Source organism: Penicillium canariense (assembly GCF_028826845.1).
Source record: "Penicillium canariense strain IBT 26290 chromosome Unknown utg000006l_segment0_segment0, whole genome shotgun sequence".
Taxonomy (NCBI): Eukaryota; Fungi; Ascomycota; class Eurotiomycetes; order Eurotiales; family Aspergillaceae; genus Penicillium; species Penicillium canariense.
The window spans coordinates 1,496,807-1,518,322 of record NW_026622733.1 but is presented as its reverse complement, the minus strand read 5'-3'; the positions used below and the strand labels follow the sequence as shown (position 1 = coordinate 1,518,322).

Here is a 21,516-nt window from a genome sequence, read left to right as displayed (position 1 = left end):
GGCACAATATACCGCGTCCGTACGAGAAGCCTTATCTATGGTGCCTTTTTGCCTTAGCCCATCTCTACTGGGCCTCGGTGCCTGCCTCGCGCACGGCGTTAGCCACGCGAGTAGCGAGATCGTCGGCCTCAGATCGGCTGGCAGCCTCAGCGTAAACACGGACAGCATCCTCGGTACCACTAGCACGGGCGAAAGAACGTCCCTTGTTGTACCGAGACTGCAGAGACTCAATCTTAGCCTGGAGGCCAGCGGGAGACTCTAGCTTGCGCTCGGCATCGTAGGCCTTGAAGATAGAGCGGTCGTGGACCTCGACACGAACAAGGCGGGAGGGTAGGTCGGTGTAAGTTCCGAGCCACTCCTTGGGGGACCAACCCTTGTGAGCGAGGATAGCCTCCACGAGAAGCATATCGGAGAGAGCGTCACCAACAGCCTGGTTGATGAGGTCGGTCAGAGCCTGGAGACACTCAAGGGAGTGCTGCTGAGCCGGAGACTGAGGCTCGGTGTTCTTAATGACCTTCAAAGCATTCTCTGAGAAGGTAACGGTGCCGTGGCCGTTGGCTTCAAAGTAGACACCGACGTCGAACCGCAAGGCAGCGTGATGGAGATGCTTTACACCGGTGTTGGTGCAGATGATGGGGAGCTTTAGCACCTTCTCGATGTAGTCGGTGCTGGCACCGTTGGCATAGGCCGTCTGAACGACGCCGATTTTCAGCTTCTGCGCAATGCCAGCATTGCGGGCAAGGTCGCCGATGAAAGAGGCGGCGAGAGTGGCGATGCGGTCGCCATCCAGGAGGCGGAACACGTTGCTATCGTCCACAAAGTAGTAGACCAGACGGTCAGCATCACCGTCCAGTGAAGCGCACCGATCAAGGGCAGCAGCTTTGGAGGAGGGAGGGGCACGCTGCTTTGTCTTGACGTAGTCGGCGCCGCACTGCAAAAGGTCAGAGAGTAATTCTGGATCCACTATAGTGTCACAAAGAAACCCACATCAAAGTTAAGGCTGTCGGGGTTGATCACGTCATCGTTCACCACCTTGATGTCAAGTCCAGAGTCCAGATACTTCAGAAGATCCCGTAGCTTGGGACCTCCAACACCATTGGCGCAGTCGACAGTCAAAGAGCCCTGAACCTTGACACCCTTCATAACCTTCTTGAAAGAGGCGGCAAGCTTCTCATAGTAGCCCTGTTCCGTGGGCTCGCCGTACTCGTACTGTGTTCCAAGAGTGTTCTTGCAGCGCACGACGTAGTGGAGCTGAGGGGTGGTCATGTACTTGAAGTCAATGAACTCGACCTCGGTTGCGGTAAGAGCGGCGTTGAGAACGCCTACTAGACGAGAGCCGGAGGCACGAGTATCGCGAGCGAAGACCACACGGGCCGGGTTGGTCATCTTAACGTCGATCTCCTTGACGAGTTCATCGTAGACGTCGGCGATTTTATCCAGCGGGGCGTTTGCCAGCTTGGTTGCGTATTGCTCCCACTCAGCCTAAATATTGACAGTGAGCTCGGTAAAATCCACTGCGGCGGTTGGAGGTAGGTAGATCTTACTTCAAGCATTTCGCCCTGTTCGTATTTATATGCGTCAGACATGATCATCCGTTAGAGCACGAGGCGACCGTAATTGTTTACTCACCATGGGGTCAATCAGCTTGACACCGTTGTCCTCCGCGGGGTTGTGACTAGCAGTCACCATAACACCAATCCATTGCCCACTAAGCTTCTTCGACCGAAGGCCTGCAAGCAAGCCCACGGCGAACACGACGGTATTAAGGAGGTCACTGCATTGTCACGAGACGTCGTTCAGCAAGGTTCAACGTCAACAAATGGACGATCGCGGGGCGTGTGAGAGGAGGCGGGGCAGATCGATCGTGAGCGAAACTTACGCTTTCATGCGAAACTACTCGCGCAAAGTGAATCAGTAAGCTAAAAGCGTAGAGCAGGTCTTGTGGGATGCGCGACATACCCCTGCGGTGCCATACTCGAAGACCTTGCCCTCGGGCTTGGTGTACTGAAGAGCAGCCTCGGTGATCGCCTTCTTGACAGCCGGAGACGCCATTGTGGCGTGCAGAGCTGTAATTAAAGTGAGAGTCGGGGCGAAAGTTTCACGCTTGAAGGAAAAGGGCGATGTATGTTCGCAGAGGAACGTTGGGGGGGAGGGTGGGAGTACTTTGAAACAAAAAGGGAACGAGGGGTTTACGTGAGACACGGCTTAATGCGACGGCCCTAGCGGTGAGCCAATGGCGGGGAAGGCAACCCCCACGCCGAGTTCCTGACCGTGGCAATAGCGAACTACACGCGACAAGCGCCGTGGAATTTACCGACGGAGGCTTTGCGATAAACAAGGTGGGGAAGTAGCAGTTCAGCATGATTACTATGAGCAACAGATCGCCGGGACGACGGTCGCCTGTTATACATGGGAAAAATTCGCCTGTGCGAGTTTCCCGCAGCACTTCTGGGATATATATGGCACCAAAAATTTCCACCCGTTTACGCCTTGAGTCGGTGTCCAGCGATATCGTCCTGCGCATCCTTGATGAGGAACCTGTTAGACACAACCGAGGGCATTAGTCATGAAAAAGATAACGGACAAAGAAGTCAGATCAACGGAGACTTACGAGTACCACCAAGCAGTGGGGACTACAGTGCCTAAATGCCACAAACTGTGCGCATCAATCAAGCCATGCCAGGGCGGGAAGTCGAGTAACTCCAAACTCATGGCCAGAATGATCCACGCGACAATCATACCAGGCCAGGCTGTCCAGGACTTCAAATACTTCTGATAACGGAAAATACTGAATCCAGTCCACAGCAGGTTCTGGACAATGCCAACCGCCACGTTCGCCGCCATGTTGTATGTGTAATCCCACGACCAGAAGCTGAGGTAACAGACATGCATGGTGTAGAGCATGAGGCAGATCACCGTCCATAGGCGACGCAACGTGGGGCGGTAGGGGGGATTCTCCAAATCAAGGCGCATGATGCGGACCACGGCCAGGTAGAGACCATACAAGACGCTGGCGCCGGCCGCCCAATAATCCAGCTTTTCGGTAAAGTCAAAGTCCCTCGTGTGGAAGATCATGCTGAATGTCCAGCTTGCCAGCCCAATATATCCAAACATCATGTAATATTTCCGCATAGAGTGCCAGGCAGGGATCGACTCCTGAACTCGGGACATGCCGTGCCAATGGGCTGCGAAGTTGAGAAAGGAGAACAGCACCGAGAAGGGTTCCTGCATCCCCAGAATCCTCCGGAACGGCCATTTGCCGTGGAATTGAACAACAGGGTTCAGCATCGGGGGATCACGCGAGACTCGACGATCGGTAATGACATGTTGGCAGGTATAGTCGCATTCAGCCGGGCAGGTCCATAGTAACAGGCGGTGGTGCAGAGCTGGGCGAGGTCAGAAGGGAGGGAACTATGAGAGGAGTCCTGATAGGTAGCGGTAGACATACGTAGCACCGAATTGCCGCCCTGGCAGTTCTCGGTTTTACAGACCTGTGGGTGTTAGTCGAGTGCAAGGGTTCTCCCCAATCGGGCCCGGGGAAGGACGGTCGGTACCTTGACGCATTCTTTGAAATCAGGTAGGTGATCTCCCAGAGACGCAGACGATTGGCCGGTCAGAAGGGCCAGCAGAGCAAGAGTGAATAAAGTGGAGGGAATCACGCTTCCAGCGCCCAGCTGCATTGTGATCTGACAGTGGCTTTAGGGCGAGCAACGCGTAAGCTTGGGGGGGGATGGCAGTTTGCGGAGCTCCGGGCGGCATCACGGCTGAGCCTCGCGCGGGTCTTGGCAAAAGATTGTTAGACAAGGTGTACACCATAACGGTGACTCCGTAGAGATGTTGATTCGGCCATACTATGGGTATGCACACTTACTTGTGCATACATTTATTGATCTATCTGCCGTGAATAATATTGAGTCTTGCCTTTTGCGGTGTTCTCCCCTTTGTATTCATAAATTTTACCATTTCCTATTAGCAGATAGTAAGACTCAGATCGCATAAGGATACCTTGAGAAATAAAGAGGTGAGGACATTCTACTATTGAAACCCTTCTTGTGCCTCCTACTCTTTATGTGCCATTCACCAAAAACCATTTAACCGCCTGCGGTGTTGGGCATACACCGTGACAAGCCCTAGTGAAATGAGGGCTTTTAGGTCACATGATGATATCCCAAAGTGGCTTAGCGTGGGCGGGGATTTTGGAGTTTAAGCTTGGCGCTTGGAAATGCTCAGAAAAAAAAGTCGAGTCCAGTCGAGGTTGATCTCCGATCTTTTTCGCCGAAGGTCCCATTTTTCGTGGCATCTCCCCTTTGTTTATTTTAGTTTTAAAATCCATTCTTATCTCATCCACCGCCAAGATGAGTGAATCTGAGGCCACCAACGCTTCTGGGGTTATCACCAGCAGCGCCGATCGCATGGTTGGCGCCGAGCACGCTGAGGTGCGCTACTTCACCAGGTATGGCCTTAAGAATGTCGCTTTGACTCTTGAATTTTGATGAGGTACTGACTGCGCTATAGCTATGACCATCACGGTAATTCTATTTTGAAACCCCTCGCTATTCTGTGAAGGAGGGCTGGCTAACGTTTTGTCTTTGAACTTTGCATAGGTATTCACGAAGAGATGCTGGTGAGTTCAGCCCGGATGGATTTGGCCATTTCAATGAAGCAAATTGCTAATGAATAATTCTTTCTGTCTACAGAAAGACGATGTCCGTACGCGATCGTACCGTGATTCCATTTACCAGAACCCCCACATCTTCAAGGACAAGGTTGTTCTTGATGTTGGCTGCGGTACTGGCATTCTCAGCATGTACGTTCTCAGAATAATGCACGAGGGGCTCAGGAGGCGGAGGCTGACATGGTTCGCAGGTTCGCTGCCCGCGCCGGTGCCAAGCATGTGATTGGTGTTGATATGTCCTCGATCATTGAGAAGGCCAAGCAGATTGTTGCTGTCAACGGCCTCAGCGACAAGGTCACTCTCCTCCAGGGCAAGATGGAGGAGGTTGTTCTTCCCTTCCCCAAGGTTGACATCATCATCTCCGAGTGGATGGGCTACTTCCTTCTCTACGAGTCCATGCTGGACACTGTCCTGTACGCTCGTGATACCTACCTCGCCCCCGGTGGCAAGATTTTCCCTGACAAGGCCACCATGTACGTGGCCGCCATTGAGGATGGCGAGTACAAGGACGACAAGATTGGATGTGAGCAAAGGCCGGCCTTTTCCCCCCATACACAGTGCTAACAATGTATTACAGTCTGGGACAACGTTTACGGCTTCAACTACAGCCCCATGAAGGAGATTGCTCTCACCGAGCCTTTGGTGGACACTGTCGAGATGAAGGCCTTGGTTACCGAGCCTTGCGAGATCATTACCTTCGACCTCAATACCGTTACTACCGCCGACCTTGCCTTCAAGGTGCCGTATCAGCTTACTGCCCACCGCCCCGATTTCATTCATGCCCTCATCGCGTGGTTCGACATTGAGTTCAGCGCCTGCCATAAGCCTATTCGCTTCTCCACCGGCCCTCACGCCAAGTACACCCACTGGAAGCAGACCGTCTTCTACCTGCGGGATGTCCTCACCGTCGAGGAGGGTGAGACCGTCTCTGGTGTCCTGGAGAACCGCCCGAACGACAAGAACAAGCGTGACCTGGACATCAACATCTCGTACAAGTTCGAGATCGATGACCCCACTCGCTTTGCCGAGGGCAGCTGTTTCTACCGCATGTATGTTTCTTGCGTTTTTGGACCACATTTATTGCTTGAACACTAACCAACCATCTCGCTAGGTGCTAATCTGTCTTTGAGTTTCTGTTTTGTTCTACGATCCCTTCGACATGGTTGCACGTAATCTCAGGGACAACTTTCGACACCAAATGCAATGCAGCATAGCATGGGCAACTCAGGATTTGCACAGGGCGATTGGACTGTTCCGGCCTCGCTTTTTCATTTCTGTTTCATCGGCGTTGGATATTTTGGGTGGCAGGTAAAAGGCATTACTACATGGCGCGATACGGAGAGGTTATTATGAAGCTCCTCGAATTTCTAAGTAGATACCCCGAGTCGATGCTTAGTCTAGCAACTCCGACGCTCTTTCTCATGTCCAATGTTCAAATACCCCCTCGTAGGCAGTGCTTCTGCAACCCAATTAGAACTATGTTAGCGTAATCCAAGCGGGCCAAACCCGCATTACAACCCCGAATGCCAAGGAGCTGGCGTGGCATCGGCTACGACGGTAACAAATCATTATCAGATCCTCGGCTCCTGGCCGCCCCGCAATTCCTCAACTACTTTAGCTTGCGCTTCTCCGCGCGCCCTTTTTCTCCCTCGCTCGTTCTACTCATTGCTTCTCCTCCGTATCCCTTCATTTTACAGTCATATTTTTACATACATCATGTCCGCGCCTGGAGCTGGTCACGAGTTCCCTTCCAAAGAGGTCTCTTGGCAGAAGCGCGATGTTCTACTGTTCGCCAACAGCATTGGCATCAAGGCCGACGAGCTGCACTTCCTCTACGTAAGGGCAGCGGTCAATTGGCTTATGAACCCACGATATTGACAATTTTCTCAGGAGCTGCACCCGAATTTCTCTGTTTTCCCAACCTACTCGCTCATTCTCCGTATGTAGCGCACCACGGGACATTTCGCACGGGCCATCACTTACTTGTTTCCAATCTACCAGCGTTCAAGCTCACTGACCAAGAGGTGACTGATTTCTACGCACGCCAGCAGGCCACTCACATTCCTGGTGTTCCCCAGTTGGATCACCGTCACGGTGTTGATGGTCAGCGCAAGCTCACAGTCCTGAAGCCACTCCCCCCTACTAGCGCCGGACGCAAGTTCGAGCTGCGCAACAAGGTTATCGGTGTCTATGATAAGGGCAAGCCCGGCACTGTTATTGAAACTGAGCAATCGATTGTGGACGCTGAGAGCGGCGAGGTGTACTCCAAGGTTCTGTCCAGCGGCTTCTTGGTTGGCCAGGGTGGCTGGGGCGGTCCCAAGGGTGAGGTCCAAAAACCTCTGTCTGCGAAGAAAGCATACTGACTGAATAATTTAGGGCCCTCTTCTGTTAACTTTCCCCCTCCCCAGGGGAAGACCCCTGATGCCGTCCATGTTGTGCAGAGCAACATGGAGACTGCCCACTTGTACCGGTATGCATTCGGATGCTTCGCATAAAATTCCCCAAATACTGAGTAGAACCTAGATTGAACGGCGACTACAACCCTTTGCATGCCACTCCCGAGCCTGGCCAGAAGATGGGCTTCGGCGGCATTATCATCCACGGCCTGTTCAGCTGGAACTCTGCCGCCCACGGCATTCTGCGGGAGCTGGGTGGTAGCAACCCTGACAACCTCAGGGAATTCCAGGCTCGCTTCGCATCGCCTGTTCGTCCTGGTGACAAGCTCACCACTGAGATCTGGCGGATGGGCAATGTGCAGACTGATGGCTTTGAGGAAATCCGATTCGTCACGAAGAACCAGAACGGCAAAGTTGTCTTGAGCAATGGACGGGCTTTGCTGAAGGTTACTGGTGTAAAGAGCAAGCTGTAAATCTTAGCGAGTAAAGGACCGTATTATAGTACCTTGTGCTTTCATTTTGCTCAATTACACTTTGCAGCGATGCGCCCATCCGAATTCCAACAAATTTCGTCGTTACCCCCTTAATGATTGTCCTGATTTTGAAATAACATAGAAATCTGTTTTCTATAGAATCCTTCCTGGCCTCCTAGGATCTGATTATTATGTCAACGGTGCTCTGCTGATTTGCAGAAGAAGCTCCTCTCAAGACGTACCGGCACGTGATCAAACGGCCTCGGCCTCCGCTCCCCGCGCTCGGACCATTCCCCAGACCACAACAGCTGCATCCCCACGTTGCAAAACTCTTGAAGACGCACGTCAGAGCCTTGAAAATGAGTGCGAGCCGTCTCATTTCTCTTAGAACAATTGTGCTTGGGGGAAGTTATAGGTGAATACCTAATTTACAGACCTGTCAGAATATCCATGGTTAACATACTCGACTAGGCCCCTAGCCTCGCCCTCCCATGCCTTCAAGGGTAGTTGTTTGGTATGTATCAGATGCAATAACTCCCTGATCAAGCTTTACGATATAGTACTTACCAGGAATCTCTTCTCGTGGGATTTCGATAGACCATTGGCACCAGACATGCAGTTCCTCTCGTCAGAAACACTAACTGGCAGTCTCATCTGAGTAAGCGCCTACTGTCTGACTATACTCAGGTGGAAGGCTCTGCCGTAGATGAAAATACTACAAAGGAGCCAATAAGTGAGGAGAGGATCCAAAAAGCTCTTCATAAAGCTTCGCAGCACGGCAACGTGGTTATTAAAACCAACACTAACCCTCGAGTGCCTTTCTGGTATTTGTAAGTCGTATCTCAATGCATAGAATCTCATTTTGCGTTTATGTCTAATGATATTGTACAGTGGTCCCTTATTTCTCAGGTCAGTATCCTGGTGAAGATCTTGGTTGTATCGGGCTTTGATGACGAATCGAGAATTTCCAGAGAGAATTGCCAATGCCCCAAGTGCATTCATCCGGACACAAAGCAAAGGATTGTCGACACCTTTTCGGTAGGGATCGATACCAAATCTCTGCTGTCAGTATGTTGGCTTATAGTCATGTACCTCTAGCTTTCACCGAATCTCAGAGCAAAAACAGTCACGAACAGGGAGGATCACGTCGAGATAAATTGTGAGAAGATATCGAGGGACCTCGGTATCAGTATTTGGGGCTGACACTGCCTTAGGGAGTGATGGGCATGATAGCACCTATCCATGGAACTGGCTTGCGGCGCACAGGGGGAACTTCAAGCCAGGACAGGACCCACACGTACAAAATCCAACTCGAAAAACTAGGTATTGTTACAATCTCAGATTTTTTTTGCGCTGCTAATGATATCATTAGGCCATTCGAGGTATATGATCCTCTTAAGGGAAATGCATATCCCGAGGTGGCGTTCGACGATGTGATGTCGAAGGATACCGTAGTGCTGAAGTGGTTAGAAAACATCGTCAGTTTGCCTAGAAAGCCTGAAAGTTAAGATTCTCGTCATCGAAGACATGGCTTACTCTGATACAGTGGGTATGGGGATTCTGCTTCGTCAAAGGTGTTCCTGTCAACCCCGAGTCAACCAAGACCCTGATCGAGAGAATCGCCTTTGTCCGACACACACACTACGGTATATGATCCCCTATGCTTTCAAAATGGTAATGTCCTTTAACAGCGGATTATTAGGTGGCTTTTGGGATTTTACGGCAGATCTTACCTTCAAGGACACTGCATATACAAACGAATGGCTGGGTGCCCACACAGACAACACCTACTTTACAGATCCCGCGAGACTCCAGCTCTTTCATCTGTTATCCCATACGGATGGAACGGGGGGAGCGAGTTTACTAGTGGACGGGTTTGCAGCTGCTAAAGAACTGGCTATACAAAACCCAGACTTTTACGACATATTGGCTACCTCTAGGCACCCGTGGCACGCAAGTGGTAATGAAGATGTCTGCATTCAACCTTCCACCTTGGAACCTGTTTTCAAAATTCACCCAGAAACGAATGCAGTTTATCAAGTGCGTTGGAATAATTACGACCGAGCACCGAAGAGCGACTGGCATCCATTGGAACAACGGAAATGGTACCGCGCAGCTCAAGCCTACAACAAACTGTTGACCAGGCATACAAATGAAATATGGACCCAATTGGAGCCAGGGACAGCATTGAGTAAGTAACGGACCATTATCGATATAATTGCCAGCTAATCTCTCGGCTTTCAGTCTTTGATAATTGGCGAATGTTGCACGGCCGCTCCGAATTCACTGGAAAGCGACGTATGTGCGGCGGTTACGGTATGTGTAGAACTAAACATGATAAAGTGTCATCTCAAATAGCCTTGATTCTAACAGCGCCCGGCAGTCAACAACGATGATTTCATTTCACGACTGCGCCTTCTGAAGTTTGGCCGCGAGAAGGTCTTGAACAATCTCGGAAATACTCGGGGTTGGAAGTCCTCTGACAACCCGTACTCAATATATTAGATCGGGAACCGGGAATCTGCTCAAACTTCGATCTCAACTTGCAAAGATGAAACATCTAGTCTGCTTTGTGTAAATCCATATGCATATACATTGTCCACCTAGCTGCAACGTATGCCATATGAAGATTTTTTAAAAAAGCTTTAAAAAAATCTTCGCCTTTTTAAAAAAACCCTAGCGTCTAAATATCTGTGAGAACGAGAAATCTTCTAACCGTGAACGGGCTTTTCCCCAATACTCTTAAGACCCTAGCAAGGTGGGACTGTTGATAGGCTCACGTGACTGGCTGACGTTGTTGGAGCTCGGCCACCGACAGCTCTTCTTTAACCTTCTACGTTCCCTTCCAACATCCACCTCACCTCTCCCGAAAGCCATCGGATTACTGTCGGTCTCAAATTCATCAGATTCGGTCGTTCATTTTCTTGTTAATCATCATCCAGCATGTCGACCCTTGAGGACCTCGACGACCTCGAGCGCGAGACCAGAGACAAGAAGCAAGATCAGGGCGATGGCGACGGCAAGAAGGCCAGCGATGACGATGCCGAGATGCAAGATGCTGAAAAGAAGGAGGATGAGGAGGAGCTGCTAGATGACGAGATTCTGCACTCAAGCACGGCGGATATTGTCAAGAGGCGGCGGATGCTGGAGAACGAGATGCGCATCATGAAGAGCGAGTTCCAGCGGTTGACACACGAGCAAAGCACAATGCGGGAGAAAGTCAAGGACAATCAAGAAAAGATCGAAAACAACAGGTACGGGCATGGATGAAACTGTGGACGGTCGTCTGGCGGAGCCTCCTCACAGGATCCGCGGAGCTTTCAACCACATGCGGTGGGACAGGAGATGGGTTCCATTAAGCTAACATCTACTTGCTATCTACCAGACAACTACCATACCTTGTTGGCAACGTGGTCGAGCTGCTGGACCTCGATGTAGAGGCCGAGGCCGCGGAGGAAGGGGCCAACATCGACTTGGACGCCACCCGCGTTGGCAAATCCGCCGTCATCAAGACCTCGACCCGGCAGACTATCTTCCTTCCGCTCATCGGTCTGGTCGATCACGAGACGTTGAAGCCCGGTGACCTCATCGGTGTCAATAAGGACTCATACCTCATCCTCGACACACTACCAGCCGAGTATGACAACCGCGTCAAGGCGATGGAGGTCGATGAGAAGCCGACGGAGAAGTACACGGATATCGGTGGATTGGACAAGCAGATTGAGGAGATCGTCGAGGCTATTGTATGGCCGATGAAGGAGGCGGAGCGCTTCAAGAAGATTGGCATTAAGGCACCGAAGGGTGAGTGTTTCCTCATTACTAATGCATATTTCCCAGCAGTGCTAATACTTTTATCTTCTCTTTTCAGGTGCTTTGATGTATGGCCCTCCTGGAACCGGCAAAACTCTCCTTGCACGAGCCTGTGCCGCCGAGACAAACGCCACCTTCCTCAAGCTCGCCGGTCCACAACTGGTGCAGATGTTCATTGGTGACGGTGCCAAGCTCGTCCGCGACTGCTTCGCCCTCGCTAAGGAGAAGGCTCCCTCAATTATCTTCATCGATGAGCTGGACGCCGTCGGCACAAAGCGTTTCGACTCCGAGAAGTCCGGTGACCGTGAGGTGCAGCGTACCATGCTGGAGCTTCTGAACCAGCTGGACGGCTTCGCGTCTGACGACCGCATCAAGGTCCTGGCTGCGACCAACCGCGTGGATGTTCTGGATCCTGCCCTGCTCCGTTCCGGCCGGCTGGACCGTAAGATCGAGTTCCCGCTGCCGAACGAGGAGGCCCGCGCCAATATCCTGCAGATCCACTCGCGCAAGATGTCTGTCGAAGATAGCGTCAATTGGGCCGAGTTGGCGCGCAGTACCGATGAGTTCGGTGGTGCCCAGCTTAAAGCCGTGTGCGTGGAGGCTGGCATGATTGCGCTGCGGAAGGGCATGAGCAAGGTGGGACACGAGAACTATGTCGATGCCATCGCTGAGGTCCAAGCCAAGAAGAAGGATACGAACATGGGAATTTACGTCTAGGGTGGACATGTCTTCTGGTTTAGGTTTTTGGGCTGTCTTGTCCCCCTTCTCATCTCTATTCCCTTTTCTCTTTCCCTCCGTGTCTCGCCATGTCTCGCCATGTCATGTATGTACACTGTGCGGCTCGACTGAGCCTGGGCCGGTAATTCGCTATGCATGCGGGCGGTTCCCTCTAAACCAAATAACATGATCAAATTAGACTGGTCCCTGTCAGAGTTATATCATTGATATCAAGGAGACAAAAGGCATGGCAATGGTTCTGCCAAATGCTGCCTGTTGTAAACCGCTGCGCTGACTAGCATCTAGCTGCGTTTGGCTTCGTGGGGAACCATCAATCGAGTATAGAGCTAATGGAAGTAACCTCAAAGCAATTTTACGCAAACCGTATGCCAATCCTCCGGATAGCGGTGCTGTAGAGAAACAAGTACTTGGTTTGAGTCGGAAGCCACAAAGATGACGGTGTAGATGACTTTCGTGCAAGAAATAGTGGTACACATCAATCGTTCTGAAAAGGCGATGATTCTGTGCTATGATCCACGAGTTAGAATGGTCCGAGATAATCTTCTAAGTTTCCCGGGGGAAGTCTGTTATCGACTCGCACTGTATAGCTACGTCCACTGCTCAAGAAGGCACAGGGATAGAATGGGCGATAAAAAAGTTTATATTGCATTTTCAAAGCCTAAAACCATGGTAACCTCACGCATACAGATGCAATTGTCATAAAGCCATGTCAAACACCTCCGTCTCAATCCCGGCATCCCCTGACACCCCTTCAAAAGCCCAGCCTCCGGGCTAAACATAACTCCCTATATCATTCACATACCTCAGTTCTTACCCTGGGTATCTTTCAGAGTAACAATGCGGTTCAAAATAACCTTATCAGGGGTTGACTCCCGATCAACAGCAAAGTATGCAATGCGCATACCCTGGAATCGGATGCAGTGCTGGTTAGACTCGACGTCGCCCTCCCCAGCCGCCTTCGGCCAAGGCGCCGTACGACGAATCTCCTCGAAGCCCGTCTCAATCATCGCGTCCTTGTAGATCTCCTCTGAGTCTGGGTTGATGTCCTTCAGGAAGCCGCCAGGGTGTGAAGAGGGATCCTCTGACTTGAACAGCGAGTTGAACGCGCGGATCTCCGCGCGGATGGGGCTGTTGTGCTTGGCCGACTCGCCAACCCAGTGGATGAAGGTCTTCGGGCGCTTGGCCGTCTCACCCTCGGCGGGCTTCTCGTATTTCGCGTGCACGACGGAGACGATGCCAGTGGCGGGGTCCTTCTCAAAGGATGTGGCAGTGATCGGGTAAGGGGCCTTGAGCAAGCCGACGGTTTTGCCGGGGGCCAGGCGGAAGTAGTCTGGAGAGTCGACCTCGCGGAAGTCAGAGCGCTCGATGTACACGGTCTTGGTGAAGGGAACGGTGTGGGTGCCGAAGGTGTCGTCCTTGCCGAAGGGAACCTCGACGAGTTCCTCGTAGCCGTCGGGCAAGTCATCGATGATGACCTTCAGGGGCTCGGTGACGACCATTAGACGTGGAACGGTGGTCTCGAGGTACTGGCGTACGGTCTGTTCGAACTTGGCGACCTGCACGTTGGTAACGGCTTTGGTGACACCAAGGTCGTTGACAAAGGCAAGGATGGCGCCGGGGGGTACACCCCGGCGGCGGAGAGCAATGAGGGTGTACAGGCGCGGATCATCCCAGTCACGGACATGCCCCTCCTTAACGAGCTGAATAATCTTGCGCTTAGAAAGCACAGTACCGGTAATATTGAGACGGCCGTACTCGCGCTGCATGGGGCGGTAAACATCTAGCTTCTCGTTGAGCCATTCATATGAAACACGCGACAACTCGAATTCCGTCGTGCACAGCGAGTGCGTAATGCCCTCAATGCTATCGCAAAGTCCTGGAAAAATGTGGAATTAGCGACTACCATTGAGATGGGATAGGATGGGACGAAGTGGTTGAAGCTTTACCGTGAGCCATGTCATATGTGGGGAACATTTTGTACTTTGAAGCACGAAGATGCTGTTTATCACCCTCCGGAATGCGCCACGCGAAGATATCCCAGAGCATTGGGTTTGGATTAGAAATGTCTGGGAGGAGTTAGCTTGATTATTCTTCTTAACGATGTGTTGAACAAACCTTGTTTCATCCGAAGTGCCGCTTCTCCGGCTTTATACTTGCCATCACGCATAGCGCGAAACTCCGCCAGTGATTCTTCGATGGGTCGTGTGCGGTGGCTGCAAGAAAAGCGCTGACCGCCACGTTGACCACCTGCGGTCTCCCCCTTTGAAGTCTGACTTCAGATTGGGCACAATGGCAGACATAAGCACCGTCGCGCCTAATCAATTCCTCGGACAGTTCGTAAAGACGGTCGAAATTGTCACTGGCATGTGTCTCCCGCACAGGCGTGAATCCCAACCAGGCCACGATATCGCGAATAGCATCGTAGTACCGTTCTTCCTCGCCCTCAGGGTTCGTATCATCGAAGCGCAGGATACACTCTCCGCCATGGTATCGTGCAAAGCCAAAGTTGACCGCAATGGCCTTGCTGTGTCCGATGTGGAGGTATCCGTTGGGCTCGGGCGGGAAACGGGTGCGGATCTTGGGGACGGTATCGGAGAGCGGTCGCTCGTTGTAGACATCGTTCAGAAAACCGACCTTGAACATCGCATCGGGATCGCGGGGCGCAACAGCCTCCTTAGGCGCTTTGGCGGGCTTGGGCTTGTCCTCCTTCGGAGGGCGGGGGTTGTTCGCGTTGTTCGCTTTCGCCTCGGCCTTGGCCTTCTTCTTCTCTTCCTTCTTCTTGGCGGCCTTGGACTGCTTGGGCTCAGCCTCGGCCTCCTTGGGCCGCTCGGGCAGGTCGACAGGCTTTGCGGGATCCATGATCGCGAATGCACCCAGAATTTAGGCCGGAAATGTGAGCAATTGGTGGGGAAGAGAGACAATAATTTTGCGAGGGGCTGCGATGCTTATCAGTCCCCATTCGCTTCTCGGGCCGATGAAACCCCGGATGAGTCAGAGGGGCAGACCTATCCACCATCCATAGATCAAATAGATAGGTGTAAACAGACGCTATTCTTAGCATCAACTCGTAACGAGTCACTAGGATATATTTTTACGATAAGACAATTTAGTTCTCAGGAATATTTACGGTATATTACCAGTATACACAAGGTGGTACACGGTTTGTACAGGTCCGGCACAAATCAGGTCACGAAGCACAAGATATGAACAAATAAAGCCAGCCCAATTACCAGAGCGCCAGACCCATGTTCCCAAGTATGCAGAGCTGGCGAAATACAGCCATCAAAAGCCCCCCATGCGGCTCTGAGAGTAGACAAAAGAACCAAATAGTCACTATAATGACAGGCATCGCCGTATGTATACAACCAAAATAGAGCTGTGTCATGCTTATAGGAGCCAATCAAGCGCCGCCCCCAAGCAGAACTGGCGTATGTTAAGTATCGTGAAGGAGGGTGAGGGAAAACAAAAACAAAGTAGCACCGTAATGAGTATCGACCAAATGCGGGGTATATGGCATGGTAATAGAGACCAGAGAAGAGGCAGAAGAGAAGGAAGAGATTGAAAGAAGTATGTTCAGAAGAGCTGCATGGCAGTGATAAGCTCAGAGTTCCCTGGACGGTCACGTTCCATGTGGAACCACCAGTCCCGGCCCATCTTGTGGTTCCAGGAGCCAGTGCATGTATCTTTCTCCCAAGGGAGTGCATGGGAGGAAGCATTGCTCATCGGAGTGTTCGGGGTGATGGGAGTTGTTGGCGTGCCTGTCGACCGGCTGCCCAGGCTACCCCAACCGAATCGCGAGGTAGTGGAGGATGGAGAAGCAATCTCCTCGATTGGAGGAGAATTGGGGATATTCTTGCCATTGTCAAAGCAATGGACTCCCGTGCCGGTGGCGTATAATAGCGACTGATTGGATGCAAGCAAATGCTTCCACCCAATCAACCCACCATCTGTTTCCTGTCCTGGGATATCAGGACGTAAAAGGAACTTGGGGATAGACGCCCCCGTCATGGGATCCTTGACACCCGAACGACCCATGAAAGTAGGCATCCGAAATTCGTAAACGGTTTTGGGGCTGTCAGTCTCCGGAGGAGCATTCTTATATCGCTCGGCTGCGGCCCAAATGCCGTAGTCATCCATTTCCCGCTCGGGCTCTTCCTCAAACTGCGAAGCCATCGCGACGTCGGGAATGAAATTGTCCGAGTAGTCTTGGATCAATACCGGCATGCCGTTTTCCGTATCCTTTGCGGCCATGTCGATAAACGTTTGCGCACGGATTCGAGAAGAAGTCAGATTGTTTCCAGCTGGCAAAGCTAGGGGCCGGGTACTGACAGACCCATGCGAGCTGCGAGGCAGACTATACCGGTCAGGCCGGAGCAGCGCTTGGCCCTTGATGATGGGGCGGCACGCGGCCTGCAGCACACCTGGAGGCTCAACATCATTGGGGGCGCGAAGGGTTTCGAGACATGGGAATCCAGCAGAAAAAATACTCTGAGCGAGATGGGAGTTGGGGGTGTCGGACTGTTTGAGAGGATGTTGGAAGGGGAGGGAGTCAAGCTGAGTGAGGGCAGTGCCGGGGTCTGGACAAGCCACGTCCCAATGGAGGTATATGAGACTGGATGATGCCAATATCGGCTGAAAGATCATGCCCTCACTCGGCATGACGGGGCATTTGTCGCTTTGCACAAACTTGAACCGTTCGAGCTGCCTCAGGGAGGAGAGAATCTTCGAGATGACCAGCAACGATTCCACATTTTGCTCCACCAGGACAAAGGACTTCAGCGACCGGGATTCGGGCCGCGACGTATACTGGACAAGACCGCTGTCTGTCACGCCAGGCAAGTTCTCCAAGCGTAGAGACTCTAGCGGCGGTAGGCATAACAGCGTACTGTCCGCGAAGGCATCCTCATTGAAGGAGGTGATACATAGATTCTTCAACGACGGCAAGAGATCAAACATGCGCAGGAAGAGACTTGGCTCCAGCCCACCGTTCTCGTTCAGACCATACAGCATCAAAGTCTCCAGGTTCGACCACGAGACATGGTAATCCAGAAACTCGAACATCTGCGACGGGCCGAGACTGCCGGGGCAGGAGGTACTGCGGGGCGACATTTCGGAAACCTCCGCTGCCTCGCCCAGCACCCAGGTGTGCTCTTTGAGCCGCTTGCGGGTCGACAGCGCATGGGTCAGACGATCGAATTCGTGGTGATACGGGATCGATAGGCCTAGCAGACGTTCTAGATTCGGACAGACCATGACAACAGACGCGACAATGTCACGGTACTCCTCCCATTGCGCGCTGTGCTTAGTGGTGGTGAAGAGCATATCCATTTGAGGCACCCGGAGTTCGCGGACGAGGTTGGCCAGCATATGTCGTTCGCGCAGGGTGCGGCGCAACAGCTTCAAACGACTACCCCTCTTGAGGCGGTATTTCTTCAGTTGAGCCGGGGAATCATTCCCGACAATGTGAATCTGGGTATAACTGTAGGATCAACTGGCATTAGCTATTGTGTATTGGTCGAACGGAGCAGCGCAGTGCTGTTCAACTCACAGTCGTGGTCTGACTGCCTTCTCCCAAGCCCGGCAGGTCAGGGACAAGGCGTGGAGGTCGCGCTGAAAGCATGTCGTGCAACCAGTTTGGTGCTGTGCTTTGTGAAAGGTCTCAAGGCTGTTGAGGATCACGTCGTAGACGTCCTGGGATATTCGTCGCTGGACTGGCTCAATAGGCTTCACGATGGATCCCACCGAGTCGAATTGGCGGCAGGAGGACGTGGGTGAACCGGGCGAGTAGACCGTCGTCGGGGCGGTCGAGGTGGTATAATTGGTTTTGTAGGAGGAAACGGAGGAGGTGCGTGATGCCACAGCCTGGACGCTCACGCCGAATTCTTTGTAGCTCGGCGCGTCCTGGGGGGTGAACGGCACAGCAGGGCTCGCTGGTCTACTGGCAACAACACTCATTGTGATGGGACTCGCCTGGCATCGGAAGCGTGGAGGAGATGCCCGCAAGGAGTAAAATAATAATGTGGCGCTTGTGCCAGACGGCGGGGGGCGAAAAGAATGTAGGGGGGTCCACGATCTTCGGGTTGATAGCGGGAGTGTCCTAATGCGAAAGGAGATCGACGGGGGGGGAATTCCAGCTGCAATCGTGTTGTTGTTTGCACAGGGAGAAACGAGAGAAGGATAGAAAGAGGGAAAGCGAGTGGGTGTGATGTGCACAACGAGGGAAGAGAGGAGGAAGCCGGAGAATAAGGCCGGCAGGAAGAGGCAGATCACCAGTCACGATACCACACCATCCGTTGTGCTCCAACGCCGTCACGCTCTCTTACTCTTTCTGACCCGCTCTAACTCGCCTTGCTTTACTCGTACTCCCTTTTGCAGGGTTCCGGCAAAAGCAGCATGGCCGCTGGTCGATCGACCCCCACATCCTGGCTGTTTCTGCTCGTGCTGAGCGGAGAACCTGACAGGGGGCGGTTCAGGGGTTGCGACTGTCCATCGCCCTATGCCCGATGGGACAGGGATCCGCCTTGACTGTTTGACGAGGGATTATTTGGACGTGACTGGACCACTATGGCCGATTCTATTTTTTGCTTCCTGCATTCAATTGCTTGCGGCTGCCGATGGCGCACTCCAAGACACCTCCGGCACTCCATCCCGGCGCATGACAGGCCGCATGGCAACCAAAACACGAACGTACCTGCAGCCGTCGTTCTTCGAGAGCGGTTCGTGAGCTGCAGCGCTAAACTGTGTGAGGGATAGCGCAATAGGCAAGTGGAGCTGCATTTATGGGACCAGTCCTGCCCCCTATTTATTTTTCTTGGTATTTTTTTAATGGGAGTCAGTGCGAGACGGGACTAACTGCACTAGGTCCTTGCGCTACCACTTAGACCCGAGGGCGGGTGTACGCACTCCATCCACATTGTATATGAAATGCACTCTACAATCTGCACCGGGATGTTTCAGCGCAACGAAAGAGCCCTCTTATGTCTTTATGTTGTTTCTGGGGCCTCTCTCTTGGGGCCGGAATCCTACGCGAATTGCGGCCTGAACGTGAGACACCGACGCCCCTCGTCCAATGAGGCCATCAGCCGCCAGGAACAGAAGCACTGTGAGACGCCAGGAACAGGGAACCTGCACAATCCACGAGGCGCATGTCGCCGACCGACAACCCCCCAGAGCTCGTCCCCTGAGTCTCGAAGACGTGATCATGCTCGATAACAATGTTAATCACTTTCCTAGTGCAAACTGGCAAAGCAGCCCCGAGATCGATCAGTGACGATCTGCGCCCTGAGATTGGTTCCTCGACCCCAGTCACTATCTTTGGCTAAGAAGGGAGTCCCTCAATGAGGCCAATAAGTTTTGTCTTGGGGCCCATTGGACTCGAAATCCACAGGACGAGCTGCTCGGCAGGCCTTCTCTGCACGGCATGGCGGCAAGCCGTCAAATAAACAATGTGGACAGGGCACAGCTGAACCCCGATCCGGTGGAGACACACCACCCCCTCGTCCCTGGGACAAGAACCAACTGCGCCATTGGATCGCACCCTCGCGGCTCCTATTTCGAAGGTTGCCCCTCCATCGGTATCGCCATGTGAGATTTGGAGTTTAGACGGTCCCACTCTGGCAAAAGGAGACATCTATTTGCAGCCCGCTATTGCTTCTACGATGTACGCCGGAGGGTTTATCTGCTCAAGGCCGCCGGGGCCTATCTGCGACACTGCACGGCATCAGGGCATTCCATTTTCCTTATCCTTTTCTGGACATCGGGCGGCGCCTCGTAGGGCCTTGTCACATCGATGGGTCGCTGAGATGTAAACAGCTGGCCCTGTCTATGCACAGATACGAAATCTCGAATCCACCGTATTGTAAATCGTAATCCGTGACTTTTTCATAGTTCCTCTATCAAACACGGAGGTCTATCCCGGAACCAAAAACTTGCTTTTTGCATTGCTGTTAGGGACACATACTCGTCCATTACGCTCTTTAGTTCCAGGAATGCTCCCCCAGTCTTCCTTCGCGGTCCTTCCTTTCGATGAATTTGGCCCCTGCCATGTCAAGAAACATGTTCTGCCAAACAAGTCTTACGAATGCACAGTACAGCTTTTGATAAGAGTCCCTTCGCAATATTGTCAGCAATCGATTGAGTGTATGTTGCAAGTTGATTAAGCTAACAGGATCCAGATATGGTATGTTTCTGGAAAAAAAGTCTTTGCCCCCTTAGTGGCAAACAAGGCAAATGCTTGGCAGGGGGTTTGGCCTCCATTCATTTGGAAGATCTTATCCGGGTTATAGTCACCATACTCAAGGTTTTTATCAATCCTTTATACAAGGGCAGGTCCTGGTCATACAGCTCTTTGATACTGAACATCACGGAGGCCGTCACTATGTTCGTAATTTAAGTGACGTGCACGGTTTTGATCTAGGGACCGCTGCCATTGCCGGCTATTTTGAAGTGAAGAAAAGCAACATGGGTGTACCAGAGAACGATGATCCATTCGGTGATCAAAGTCTCGTTGAACAAGGAGGATTGTCCACCTCGACCGGCCTGGCATAGTATTTTGGCTCATTTTGATCCTCGCCCTTGCGATTCAATGCTCGGCCAACCTAATTCAAAACATCCCACTGTTTGTGGGTTGCCTCCATGTCCTGGCGGTTTATCGGAGGAACGCCGTTGTCACTTACTAGTGGACTTCCTTAATTTGCTAGGATTAGGGTCAATGCATAGTAGTGATAGTGCATCTAGATAGTCTTGTACTTAACAGCTAGGACTGCACTTGGGGTAGGCTGTTTCAAGTTAGCTGTCATAATGATTGCCAGTGTTCGTATCGGTCACCGCACTTTGCTCGGATTTGATATTTTCGGGAAGCTTTGCTGCTCCTTACGGTTTTCACAACGAGTAATTCAATTGCAGAGAAGTATGTGGACTATTTTAATGGCGCTATGAAACTTGGCTCTGTATGCTCCATCATCTCACCCCACGGCAATGTGGAATTCATTATCAAGGAACCCGAGTTTAGATATCTCATTTGTTTGCTAGTGCTGTAAGTGTATCATCCAAAAACTGACTCCACATAATGCTGTTGTATCTCCGGGACGGAAGTTACGATACTAGACGTAATAAGTTATCGCTCTTCCTGATTCCTACAGCGGAACGCTACATATACTGACATCGTCAAACTTTGATCAAGATCCTGCTTTTTACATGATGCAAGTTGTCACATAGTATAAGAGTCTGGACTGGATACGACAACTTGCAATCTTGAAAGTCGACGCAAAACCACTCGTGTGAGAGCGTGGAAATATGAGATGTAAGTCATCACTGGGATTCACGGGTAAGCAGTAGCCTTAAAATCTGTCACCGCATCGAGCCTTGGTGCTGGGCCCCAAGAATTAGATTGGGGTAGCGGGTCATATGCAGCTACTGGGCTAGA

The 21,516-nt window shown here is 52.0% G+C and overlaps 8 protein-coding genes across 8 annotated transcripts; 4 read left to right on the top strand and 4 right to left on the bottom strand.

Annotated features, from left to right (window-relative positions):
* Window positions 1-64: 64 nt before the first annotated feature.
* Window positions 65-2,052, bottom strand: agm1 (phosphoacetylglucosamine mutase PCM1; the record flags this gene model as incomplete). Its single annotated transcript, XM_056690656.1, has 6 exons — window positions 65-931; window positions 988-1,482; window positions 1,545-1,559; window positions 1,630-1,774; window positions 1,880-1,893; window positions 1,960-2,052. 6 exons carry the CDS (start codon window positions 2,050-2,052, stop codon window positions 65-67), a joined length of 1,629 nt encoding a protein of 542 aa, XP_056540421.1.
* A 431-nt stretch (window positions 2,053-2,483) lies between these two features.
* Window positions 2,484-3,680, bottom strand: N7482_008531 (PGAP3/PER1 family protein; the record flags this gene model as incomplete). Its single annotated transcript, XM_056690655.1, has 4 exons — window positions 2,484-2,538; window positions 2,612-3,386; window positions 3,449-3,491; window positions 3,555-3,680. The coding sequence occupies 4 exons, from the start codon at window positions 3,678-3,680 to the stop codon at window positions 2,484-2,486; spliced, it is 999 nt and encodes a 332-aa protein (XP_056540420.1).
* Window positions 3,681-4,355: 675 nt separating this feature from the next.
* Window positions 4,356-5,793, top strand: rmtA (protein-arginine omega-N methyltransferase HMT1; the record flags this gene model as incomplete). Its single annotated transcript, XM_056690654.1, has 7 exons — window positions 4,356-4,453; window positions 4,516-4,529; window positions 4,605-4,624; window positions 4,698-4,807; window positions 4,867-5,198; window positions 5,253-5,724; window positions 5,787-5,793. The coding sequence occupies 7 exons, from the start codon at window positions 4,356-4,358 to the stop codon at window positions 5,791-5,793; spliced, it is 1,053 nt and encodes a 350-aa protein (XP_056540419.1).
* Window positions 5,794-6,391: 598 nt separating this feature from the next.
* N7482_008529 (putative peroxisomal dehydratase) lies at window positions 6,392-7,544 on the top strand (the record flags this gene model as incomplete). Its single annotated transcript, XM_056690653.1, has 5 exons — window positions 6,392-6,511; window positions 6,566-6,614; window positions 6,677-6,997; window positions 7,052-7,145; window positions 7,199-7,544. 5 exons carry the CDS (start codon window positions 6,392-6,394, stop codon window positions 7,542-7,544), a joined length of 930 nt encoding a protein of 309 aa, XP_056540418.1.
* A 983-nt stretch (window positions 7,545-8,527) lies between these two features.
* Window positions 8,528-10,049, top strand: N7482_008528 (putative trimethyllysine dioxygenase TmlH; the record flags this gene model as incomplete). Its single annotated transcript, XM_056690652.1, has 6 exons — window positions 8,528-8,608; window positions 8,759-9,022; window positions 9,091-9,190; window positions 9,247-9,735; window positions 9,789-9,860; window positions 9,928-10,049. The coding sequence occupies 6 exons, from the start codon at window positions 8,528-8,530 to the stop codon at window positions 10,047-10,049; spliced, it is 1,128 nt and encodes a 375-aa protein (XP_056540417.1).
* Window positions 10,050-10,487: 438 nt separating this feature from the next.
* Window positions 10,488-12,071, top strand: N7482_008527 (proteasome regulatory particle base subunit RPT5; the record flags this gene model as incomplete). The annotated part of the gene is made up of 3 exons (XM_056690651.1): window positions 10,488-10,798; window positions 10,930-11,345; window positions 11,413-12,071. The coding sequence occupies 3 exons, from the start codon at window positions 10,488-10,490 to the stop codon at window positions 12,069-12,071; spliced, it is 1,386 nt and encodes a 461-aa protein (XP_056540416.1).
* Window positions 12,072-12,895: 824 nt separating this feature from the next.
* N7482_008526 (glutamine--tRNA ligase) lies at window positions 12,896-14,951 on the bottom strand (the record flags this gene model as incomplete). The annotated part of the gene is made up of 4 exons (XM_056690650.1): window positions 12,896-13,968; window positions 14,039-14,158; window positions 14,208-14,352; window positions 14,391-14,951. The coding sequence occupies 4 exons, from the start codon at window positions 14,949-14,951 to the stop codon at window positions 12,896-12,898; spliced, it is 1,899 nt and encodes a 632-aa protein (XP_056540415.1).
* A 714-nt stretch (window positions 14,952-15,665) lies between these two features.
* On the bottom strand, window positions 15,666-18,047 carry N7482_008525 (uncharacterized protein; the record flags this gene model as incomplete). The annotated part of the gene is made up of 2 exons (XM_056690649.1): window positions 15,666-17,571; window positions 17,641-18,047. The coding sequence occupies 2 exons, from the start codon at window positions 18,045-18,047 to the stop codon at window positions 15,666-15,668; spliced, it is 2,313 nt and encodes a 770-aa protein (XP_056540414.1).
* Window positions 18,048-21,516: the final 3,469 nt, after the last annotated feature.